This window comes from Limulus polyphemus, unplaced genomic scaffold (genome assembly GCF_000517525.1).
Source record: "Limulus polyphemus unplaced genomic scaffold, Limulus_polyphemus-2.1.2 Scaffold416, whole genome shotgun sequence".
Taxonomy (NCBI): Eukaryota; Metazoa; Arthropoda; class Merostomata; order Xiphosura; family Limulidae; genus Limulus; species Limulus polyphemus.
This window is the reverse complement of record NW_013666026.1, coordinates 499,837-512,126: the sequence shown is the minus strand read 5'-3', so window position 1 is coordinate 512,126 and position 12,290 is coordinate 499,837. Positions and strand designations below refer to the sequence as shown.

General features: G+C 32.3%; 1 protein-coding gene across 1 annotated transcript in view; it reads left to right on the top strand.

The window, feature by feature from the left end:
* The first annotated feature begins 12,025 nt into the window (after positions 1–12,025).
* The window catches only part of LOC106458098 (glycine-rich cell wall structural protein-like), a 2,059-nt gene continuing 1,794 nt past the window's right edge, over positions 12,026–12,290 (top strand). Inside the window, exon 1 of the mRNA XM_013917553.2 lies at positions 12,026–12,276. Within this exon, the coding sequence (XP_013773007.2) occupies positions 12,265–12,276 (12 nt within the window). The 5' untranslated portion in view covers positions 12,026–12,264. The remainder of the gene's footprint in view (positions 12,277–12,290) is intronic.

The following is a 12,290-nucleotide window of genomic DNA, read 5'->3' as shown; positions in this document are numbered from 1 at the left end:
TACCTACAAAATCTTCATTGCTTTCACTGTAATTTATTTTTTTATTATTTAGGGAGCATTATAAATAGTTATGTTTTTAAAAGAAAAACAATTACTATTGTTATAAATAACACATTCAATTGAACTAAACTATGCAGGCGTATTTAAATATATTTACACATGGCTTGTGCATATCGTATAAATACATATATATTATTTGTACCTTCGGTATATAGGACGCAAGCAGATTTTGACATCAAATTTTGGGGTAAAAAGTGCGTCTTATACACCGAAAAATACGGTACATATTTAGGTAGATTAGATGGGATTGGGAACATGTTAACTTTAAGGATGGCAATGTGTGAGAAAGAACCGGAAGCAGTAGTGACACCGGATGACATTCTATTTCTGTGTTGAAATGTGAGAAATAAACTCTGGGAGCAATAGTACTGGATGTAGAGGAGAAGGGTATTTTTAATTTTTATTAGTCGATGTTATTTCTCAATCACAGCTGATGTGGCATGCTTTCAAGATCAAATACTTATGTATAACTTTAAAATAATGGTAACTACCTCAACTAAATAGACGCAAATTGAATTCATTGCTTCGTGCCACTACCACTAGAATTAGTATACATCGTAGAATTTGCGAGAGGTAAAATAAAGATCATGGCTGTGGTCGCTGGGTGCTCGCGTTGCAAGCGCTTAGTCTAGCTTTCGTTACTGTAGTTGGTATGCTTAGTTTAGTTGCTTCCTTTAGCAGAGAAATACAGGTTAAAATTGAAAGTCGTTTTTAATCAAATTTTACATTCTTGACAATCAAACTTAGCAAAAATGTGAACACTGAATTTTTTTCACCACATTCACACCACAAAAAAGAACACTTACATAAATTGTATTTTATTGCTGGTACCGAAAATGTTGAAAGTTCTGGAAAACGTCGTGTGCATAATATTAAACAAAACCTTGTCATTTTTAATTTTGGGAAGAGTAATAAGCTTGCATATTTTATGCATAATAAGCAAATTATGTAAACATAAAATACTATAGTGATTCCGTTTCTCCTTTTCTTTTTTTATTTTGGTTACAAAATCTAGTTATAAAAATACTAATTAATAGACTACTAACAATGACAAGCATCATATGATAATACAACAAGATTGGTAAGGAATTTTTGTAAAAACTAAAACTTTTCTCCAACTTCTCAAGTCAGATAGCTAGCTAAATTGTATTATATAAATAAATGATTCGTTAATCAAGTGTTATTCCTTTTTATATATAATTATAATTTGGCTTAAAAGCAGATTCATAGAACTACAAATATTACGAAACATCAGAAATGAAAACCTGAACGAAACAACTGTCAGGAGATAGTAAAAAGATTAGTTAAGTTAATTATGAGTAGGAAATTGAATTATATACATCAAGTGCTCCTGTTTTTTTAGAAGCTTAAGCAACACTCTTTTAACTTCTTGTTTGTAAACGTTTAAATGGAAACACAAGAATTATTATGGCGTTTTAGCACTCATGACCTCAAAACTGGTTTCAGCACTTTTGTGATCTGGGTCATTGGGAAGGTGTCCATGTGGTTGCAATGAACAAAGACCGTGACGAAGGTTAGTTTTTCATCCGTTTTAACATTACTGTTCTCTGTGAGTGTATACGTGTTAGTCTAATAAATAAAAAAAAACAAATATTACGTGATTCGGCGTATAGTTTCCACTAATTATATCTAAATTACGTGTATCAGATAAGTAATCTTAACAAAGCTTAGAAATAGCTACGGCAATTCCATCTGTCTTTCGAAACACGTCGTGTTGGCGTTTCCAAATTATATACAGGAAACAGGTTTGTGGATATTAACAGTGGCTTTAAATAAACTAGCGTGGTCGTGGGCACTACATTGTGGCCCTTACCACTACTAGTATTACTTAATGATTGTCCTCTGATTGATCAATGGTAAGTTCGCGGACTTACAACGCTAAAATTAGGGGTTCAGTTCTCCGAGGAGGACAGGCTGCGTAGCTTTGCGCTAAAACACACACGCAAACTTACTAGGAATTTTTAAATGTACAAATAGTTTTCTTTCTCATCAAGACAGTATTGTGTTGGTTAGCCATCAGTTTCCCAACAAGCTTTGCTAATTTTTGTTCATCACCGTCTTCAAAAAATAGTTAAATAATTTTCATCTCCGTTTACGTCATGCCAGGCTCGTTGGCTCTTCGCTTTGTCTTAGTCATGTCTAGTGATTTTCGTCTTCTCCTCATCGTCGTTGACTAAATATACAATCAGTTTCTCAACGAATATTTTCGTCGATATTCACGTTGATGAAATTACCTCTCTTTCACCTGAGTGAGAAATTTGTTAGTTTCAGGGGAAGTCATTCCCCCTGAACGTTTCAGTTTTCACTAACTCTTTAATTCAGCAGCAACCACTAATGCAAATGCTGTAGTGAAAACGCTATGATAAATTACATTATCATATGAAACTAGAAATCATTTTTTAATCAGTGTCTAATGTATTTCATTCTGGGCTAAATTATGTGATTTTTTACTGTATTTATGTTTTGTAAGTGGCTAAGCATATAATTTATAATACCACTTATGATGAATAAATAACGTAAAAAAATAGTTGTCAACTATAACTACTGAAAATATGTTATTTTAAAAGTACCAATCATATATTACATCCCGGTCTCCCAAACATTAAAAACTTTGTTTATCCACTTTTTTTACAACAAATTCAGAATAAATATTGGTACATACAACTGTTTTTACTAATATATAAATACATATAATTAGCACTTTGTCTGTATGTGTGTGGTTCCTGAACAGGGCTTTAATTTGTTTGAATTATCAGTTCACGTTGTTAAGACTACTCTATAAAAAATTAATTTGTAAAAAAAGTAATGTATAAAAATATCCGAATATTTTAAGAATATAGAACGATTATTATTTCTTATCCTTATACTATTCCTACAAGTCTACGTGTGTGAATCAATTCGCTTTTTTTTTCTGTTTTTACAGCAATTAAGAAATTTATTCAAATAACCAAAGCTTTGTCGAAAGTTCATTTTCTTTGAAAAAAAAAAGCTCTTTGAAAGCTCTCGAGACTATCAGCTGTTGTTTTTTTTTCGTTGTTGTTGTTGTTATTTGTTTGTTTGTTGTTGTTGTTTTTTGCTCTATTCGAAATGGAACAGGATTTGTATAGCTAAGCCTTTAAGACATCGTCAGCCCGTGTCACTATATATAATAAATATAATAAATAATATACGTTTAATAATCAGTTTTGTCATTTTGTGTGATAGTCTCTGTTTTTTCGTATGCAGGTCAGAACAATCTTTAAATATGTAACATTTCTACACTGGAAAAGGCAAAATTAAATATTTCGTCTTTATTTGTTATTGCTTAAAAAAAAAGAGCTTAATTTTGTATAATGAATAACAGACAACATTATATTACAAGAAAAATAAAAAATAGGCCTCTCTATACAGGTGGTGCTCAAAGAAAATTGAGAGTGTTACAAGTTTTTTTTATATATTCACCAGAAAACCAAATACGAAACACAAAAGATCAATAAAGTTAATTATCGCACTCAATTTTTTGTATGTTGTGATAATAATATTTACTCTAATTTTTCAAAATTTTTGAACATACAAGCATTGTAGGTTTAGCTTAGAAATTTGGTCAAGAAAGTAATATGTTCCTTTCGCCCTAGTTACCCAGTGTTCTAGGTCATTAACCTATGGCGTCACGTGTGCTCTCTCGTGGGAAAGATTTTTCTATTGAGGGTAAGGTGATACCTTGAAGGTATAAACTCCCTCATTTTCAATGAAAACGATTAACAGTGACGTAGGTACATCACAAACCCTGGGAAATAATAGCATTGTTGTCTTCCGTTTATAATACTATGTTTTCTCAGTTAATAACATTTCTTCACAGAGTTTCACTGACTTCCAAGAAATAGTTATGAGGGCTCCAGTCTCTAGTGAAGGCGCCGTCTTTCGTGAATAAGCTCACATTTTGATTGTCTGTGAAATAAATATATATTGTTTTCACTGTAGTTTCAGTTATGTATATCCTCTTTCTTTTTCGCAACTCAGTCACAGTCAGATAATTCAGAATTACTTCTGAAAAAAAATTATTCAAACCTTCTGTTGTTTTGAGGAACCTACCTAATTATTCTTAGGAAAAATCAGTACACGTGATAATACCACAAAAACAACAAAAATAAAAAAGATGAATGGATTATATGAACCTGAAACATAAACATTATGTGAACCTTAAATATAAATAGATGAATGGAATAGTAATGATAAGAAATGATTGGTAGAAAGCTCTAATGACTTTAGAGGAGCAGATGCAAATTCAGTTTGAGTTTTTCTGATTATATTGCAGGTCACAATCACAAAGTATGGTGACCTTTTTAAATTACGAAAGAGTAGCGTATTTATTTTTGTACAAATACTATTCGAGTTATAACCTACCTTTACACCGAATCTAACGACAATGATTTCATAAAATTTTCTATTCACATTCACTAAAACTTTAGCGTAATACTTACCGAATGTATAATGACAAAAGAATTCCGTTTTACAGCGTTTTTTATGGCAAGTTTGTTTGGGATTTATAGCGTTGTACACGCAAGTTACATTAATTGCATAATTTTTCAAATTAATATTTAGGATTTATTTTCGTTATTTTAGTTCTACATATGGATAACTGATTATGCTATTCCTAATTTTAACGGGTACTTGATGTCCTCAAGTTTTAGTCTTCTACTTCTTCTACCAATATTTTTATTGAGTTAAAATATTTTGAGCATTGACGACTCTGGTGGTCTTAAACATTTTTTTCTATGTGAACAGCTAGTTCTTGCTATTAGAGTAATTCCGAAAATGATTAAAAAAACTAAAGATTTGTCAAAGGTTGGTTCTCTCTGAAGAAACAACACTTTGAAAGAACCTAAGCCTATTAGACGTTTTTTTTTTCTTATTTAGTATGAATGGAATTTGTTTGGGTAAGCCTTTAAGGCATTGTCATCCTTTGCCATTTACTATAGCATGAATGAGATTATAATTATTTTTGTCTTTTTGCGTAATAGAATCTACGTTTTCGAAAATATATATATCACAACAATGTAACGTATCAAGATATAGAAAATAGATCTTATAAGTGTCTGAACATTTCCACACTGTAAAAGGCAAAAGTATATATCACAACAATGTAACGTATCGTGATATAGAAAGTAGATCCATCTTATAAGTGTCTGACCATTTCCACACTGTAAAAGGCAAAAGTATATATCACAACAATGTAACGTATCGTGATATAGAAAGTAGATCCATCTTATAAGTGTCTGACCATTTCCACACTGTAAAAGGCAAAAGTATATATTACAACAATGTAACATATCCAGATATAGAAAGTAGATCTTATAAGTGCCTGAACATTTCCACACTGTAAAAGGCAAAAGTATACATTTCATTTCTATCTGTTATTGCTGTTAGATTTTTAAGAGTAAAAACAGACAATGTCAAGTTAACAAACCAGCCTTTTTCTGCCTATGAGGTGCTCATAGCAGATTTGAATTATTCCAGTTTTTGTTTTTTTTAGACATAGAAAAACTCCGAATATGGAACCTTTAAGCATTTTCGATCTTTTTTTACTCTAAGTGATGAAAAGTAGATTTTACTATCCATGGTCTCCTTTTCTTAATCGCCAAGAATTTTCCCAATATATTTCCCACAAATGTTTTTAGAAGGTTAATCAAGGAATGCAGCTAACTTCCTTTTACTCTAGCCACTTGAGTTATTCCCATATAGTTTCACGTGCACTTTTTAAGGGAAATTCTGCTTTAAAATAGAACACACTATATAAAGTCAGGTGATACCTTAAGGTTTTACTCTCCCTTTTTTTTTCTTTCTTTTTTTTTTGTTTGCCTATTGGGATGGCCATCAGTGATGTGGGTAGTGCATGCATGCTGAAAGGAATGGCATTATATAATCTTATATACAGAGCTATGCCATTTTAGTCTGGGACAGTTCAATTCAATCACTTCCTCAGTCGAGTAAATCTTGATCTCTATTAAGTGCTATCTATTGTCAAGTGCGATCATTTGTCTTTCATTGATTTTGTTAATACAAATTGCTTTTCACTTTGCTTTTAAAATGTTTTGGTCACTTTCTTCAAGCTCAGTCAGAATTCAGATTCAACTCTCTGGTACAGTTTCTGGTTGTTCCTGCATTTAATTGCTATTACCATACGAAAAGTAAATCTTGCACATGAAAATACTACAGAATAAGGTAGTAAGGTGAAAATCAATGTTGTAATCACAGGATGTGTTTTTCTGATATTTCCGTTTTCTTGATGAAGCTGTTTCTCCATGCTAATCTTACCTCTCCTGTGCTTTAAGTTGAAAAATCCTCGAATGAGGAAATTATATTTTCCTCAAATAGAAGAAGGACTGTGATAGTCACATTGTTAGTGTAACTATGGGTCATGATGTAGAAACCTGGAGTCACACACAGCCTGTGGATGAACTCCTTATGGTGTGAATAATATTCAATTGGAGAATGGCTGATACTGCCATTACAAGTACCTGTGAGTGAGGCTAAGGAGCTTTCTCTTCCAACATTTAAAGATGCAAGTAAGAATACTGTACTATTTCTTAAAGCGTTTCAAACAGGTAACTGTTTTCAGTTTATACACACGAACATTTGATAAATGGTAGATTGTTAGTGAAAAGATAAAAAGAATAAGTGAGCTCACACTACATTTGAGGAAAAACACTGTTTTACCGGATGTTTTATATATTAGTAATAAAATTATTTTGGATTAGATTAAATTGAAATATTTATGATTGGGTGAAATTACCTCTAATAAGCAAAATCCACAGACAATAACTTATGTGTCATAACAAATTTGGACTTGGTGTATGCAGTGTTTCATTTCTTTATTATTTAATATTTTTAATAACACATATTGAAAAATTTCGTAGTCACGCAGTAACACCCAAATGATATGGCTGTAAAGTCACCTTAACCTATACTAAATTTACATCTAAAAATGAACTCTAGTGGAAGTGATATGTCTGTGCTATTGGATTTCCGTAACTAGCCTGTTTCAGTTAATTATGTAAAAACAAATGCTTACAGTGTCACCCACTTTTTACGTACCCATTGGATCCGGGCTATGTTGATATAACAAACAGCCCCCCCCCCCCAGTGGCACATCGGTATGTCTGCGGACTTACAACGCTAGAATCCGGGTTTCGATACCCGTGGTGGGCATAGCATAGATAGCCCATTGTGTAGCTTTATGCTTAATTATGAACAAACAAACTATATAACAAACAACCAGTAGTGGAAAGAATACAGGAAAATTACAGGTAGCTATGTTATCTATTGCTATAGCAACAATATCTTGATGGATCAGGACTCTCATGAGTGCAAGGGATTCATTTACTACAACAAATATATATGTGAGCACGCGTAGACAAGTAAAAATTTAGCTTGACCAAAGGAATAGTTTTAACACTATTTATCTAAAAACAAGTTTTAGGAAAGGTATTAGTTGTAACTGGGCTGTCACAGCTTTGAAAACACACATTTGGCTAGGCTTCTGACCATTTAGAATCCAACTGGCTATATATTCTAATCCTGGTTGTTGTTTTTTCTATGTAAGATCAAACCCTTAACCCTTCTGGCTAATTTATTCATTTAACCAGCAAGTTGGGGTATAATGTTCCTCTTTCTTGCTTTATTGTTTAATTTCACACCATCATTTGTGGCTGTGCTGTTGGCAGGCTCAGCTCCACAAATGAATCAGTTATCACGAGTCTCTTGACCACAGCTGGTACACCTCTTGGAGGGAGATGCAAGACCCGTGGTCACAGCATTTCTTCGTGGCTTTTGTCAGAGCCTGCAACTCAGCCAAGTCAGCCAGTGACTTGGCTTCATCCATTGGCTCTGTCATTGCCAGAGTAAACATTAGGTTAGCTTCCAGAGTCCTGGAGACCACTGGATAATCGTTTCATATCTCTTATATTATCAAAATGAAAACTTTCCGAGAAATTTCCCTCCATTATGTTAACTGACACCAGAGCTTGCACCTATTCCAGTTAAGTTGGAACTAATGGATAACACGGGAAGAACACCAAAAGTCCATGAAGTGTCCTTTTGGAGGGTGCTCCACCAATAACATTAGATGTGCTTTCACTTTTAAGAACTGAGCTTCTGACAACAGCACCAAAGACAATCACTCAATTACACATGTTTCAACAGTTTGCCGTCCTTATCATGCTCACGCCGTGAGATGTGTGGCAAAAAGACTGGAAGCAGAAGCATGGAGATACAATATCCAGGTGGGAGAAAGTGGTGCAAATACTAATATCTAGGCTGATCCAGACTTTAAAGACTCTGGTGAGAGCCAAGATTACCCTCAAACATACAATCGTCATTAGTTGTAAGTCTAAGGCCTGTTGTTGGGAGTTCACTGAGACAAGGCGAATGTATTTTCATGTTATATCCTACGAAACTTTATTTTATTTATATTTATATCAATTTTATTTTCAAGTATTTTGCTGAAGCGAAAATGTGATATATGTAATTACCATTCGCTTCATGGTGACTTTGTAAGACTTTGCTCTTTGCTCCCTTTGATGATTAAATCATTCATAGATAGAAATATCATAAGGTGTGATCAGAGTGTAGAATTAAGTTGATTTTCAGCATGCAGTTCCTTCTAGTGTTTCACTGCTAAATTAGGGACAGCTAGCGCAGATAGCCCTCGTGTAGGTTTGCGCGAAATTCATAACAAACAAACAATAAAAAATAGTGTAATATCAAAGATGTATAAATATGTTTAAAATCTAAATAGGGTGCAAGAGCTTTATGACTAAAAATTATAAAAAGTTATACATCGAATTCTAAATATATGTAAAGTTCAAAGAAGAGATGTATAAATTGAAAAATTGCGTGCAAAAGTTTAGAATGGAATTTATACAAATATATAAATATGATGTAAAAACTGAATGATATTATGCATAAACAGTTGATGATAAGTTATGCGTTTGCCATAGTCGTGACGAATAAACAAAGAGATGAGAAAATATGAAATATTTAAAACATATTTAGTATTTCCCAGTTTCTAATTTTTTGTGCCTACATGTTTCTAGTTACATATGTAACAGCAGAGCTTTGGTCAAGGAATGTTCTTTTGTCTTAGTCACTTATTGTTTTCAATTATTCTCTTATTGTCTCAAGTACGCTTATATAGTGAGAAAGGATGCTGTAAAATAGGGCACACTATGTAAAGGTGGACAGTTACCTTTTCCATGGTGCACCTGATGTGTACTTATATTTATACTGGACGCTTTAAAACAAACTAATTTGGTTAAGGAAAAAGAAAGAAAATATTTTTTCTCGTGCAAATACAAAAATAAATGAAGGCTAGATTTTGGTTGTTTAATTATTTTTAAAGTAGTAATGATGTCAACCTGTGGTCCCCAATTATTTACCACAAGAGGCCGCTTCAGGTGATGACCATAAAAAAAAAAGTCTGGGCTTGAGTTTGTTGGGCAATAAACCATTCCACATATATTTTATGAAATATTCTATTATAGTGAGGGCCACGAATTAGGCTTTCAGAGGCCTAATGTGTCCTGTGGGCCATATACTGAACTACTTATGTACATATTTAATAAACAGTATAATAACAATGTCAAGATCTTCATTATATGAACAGTTTCATTTACTTACTTCATGTGCACTATAAGAAAATAAAATTCAATATGATTGCACAATATTAAAAACTGGGCATTTTATAAAGTATTATTAGCATTATTTCTGCAGCTTGATAAGGACAGTAATTTAAAGTCTAGACGTCTTATTGATCTTCACATTGCTGTTATTTACACCCATAACCGGAAAAGTGGTGTAAGAAATTAATTTTATTTACATATTTTCAGAATTTGGTTTAATATTTGAAAAACAAATTCTATTCCAGTAGAGATCCTCAACCGAAAAGATAAATTAATTCCAACTAGTAACCTTATTTGTTTATTTATTCATTTGCAGATTAATATAATACCTCAAAATCCACCGCTAGATGGCAGAAGATTTTTCTCAAGAATATTAAAAAAAAAAAGAAGAAGGAATTCGTTTAGGTAGTGTTTGTAGTTAAGTACTAAGCTACACAATGGGCTATCTGTGCAGTGCCCACCACGTGTATCCAATTCCGGTTTTTAGTGTTATATTTCAGATATAAATTATACTTTTAACAACTTTGATCTTTAAAATGTTTGGCTTCTTATCTGCTACAGACTATTCTATCAATAAATAACTGTTAGTAACATAGTAACTAGATTTGGTGTTATTCACGTAATTATGAAATAAAACTGATATTCATGATAATCACACTATAGGGATTTGAAAATTACATGGTACAAAGTAAAAACCCCCACTCTGAAAAATATTTTTGTCACACACATATAAATATAAATATATTTACATCACTCATAACTAAATTGATTTTTGACATTTTTTTTCTGAGTGTTTTGTCTTTGAGCGTTTTTTAGATTACATTTTAAGATACATAAAAACACACAAACACATATATCATATAGTCTTTGGAGATTTTTTTAAAGTTATTTGCCACAGAACTGTAAAATTTAAATATATAAAATTGTTAAACTTGCTGCATATTATGATGTTTACCGTCATGAGGTTCTTTTGACCGTTATAGCATTAAGGATATTTTAATTTCTTTGTAGCGACTTTAGCCTCTTTTTTTTTTTGTAGAATTGAATGATACAGGAATGAATCTAAAGAAAAGTTTGGAATGCAGAATACACGACGTCAAATTGAAAAAGTAAAAGTTTAATGTTAATATTACTCACTGTGAATTGTGATATGGTGTGAAATTATCTTTAATGATAAAACATTCTGCTTAAAATCATCTAAATGCTTTATTCATTAAACCTATTAACCATTGACAACATCACAAACTGACACGATTTTCGATATGGTGTATCTTTACTATGAATCATTTTATTTGCACTCTTAATTACTTCACTTGTTTTTAATTATTGATTGGTTTTTCACCCTTTCAAACTCCTTATTGAAGTAATAAACTTAGACTGAGCCTTTCAACCCTCAGTCCAGATGAGTAATGGTGTTTCAGTATTGGTTAAATAGTCTAACATGGAGCAATTAAAACACAACAACAAAAAACGAGTGACATAATGAGTGTTTCTTTTATATGTTCCAAATTAATAGAAGACCATCGTCTGAAAATTGTGTATAGGTGTTTTGGGTCGTTTTTGTTCTGATATTATTGCTTTCTGTTAACCTGCAATGTTATCAAACTCAATACTGTGGTAAAGTTTAAGGTGTGTTTAAGATAGTTTAAAATAACGTACCGTTTTCTTCAAACGTATGATATGAATTAAATATTTAAAATATGAGTTTGGGAACAGAATCTTTCACTAATGGCATAAGTTTAAAAGCAAATAGTTGCTAATTGAATGCATTCCGATGAGAGCCAAGGTTTTAGTCTCGCTACGTTATAAAACTACTATTTATAAACCAAGAACTTTGGTTAAATCTAAACCACGAACCAGTTTTCATAGAATAGCATATGGTATTTTTTCTTTAGACTATAAATCTACTGCTGCTTAATAAATTTAGACTGTAGACTGATTCGGATAACTTACAGTAACATTGTAAGATATTGCATTAAGCTAATATTTCTGTCAAAGCAGTTATTCATTTAGAATAAAAAAATGTCTTTTTTTTAAAGCGTGTCAAAGTTACTTTTCATTTGTAATTAAACTTTTGAAATACGATTAAAGTTATATTTATATCTTATAGCCAGAGGTGCGGACTCAATAGTGTACCGCTTGCCGGAACTTGAATCTAAGTTTGAAGTCATTTTCGTTGGTACGACGATCGCCGATTGAGGGCAAAACTCCGAGAATCACGAATGACGACCTTATTACAACTCTACTGAAACGTGTACCTTTTCGTTTTCGTTCATTTTTCTTGGTACCATGTACTTAACAGTGCCTCTAGCCGGTGTCACTCAAAAAGCTAGACTGCTGTGCCTCGATTATGGTGTTTATTTTTAATCCTTCTGCTGATGCGTGGAATAACAGTGTTTAGACGAATAAACCACACCTTTTCTGTCGAGTATATAAAGACGAGTCTATCAGTAGTTTAAACATCACACTACTACTGAAAACATTTTGGTAGAAACGTTCCCTAAGTTCCAACTCTAGCACAAACATGAAGGCTATGGTAAGTCTTTTATC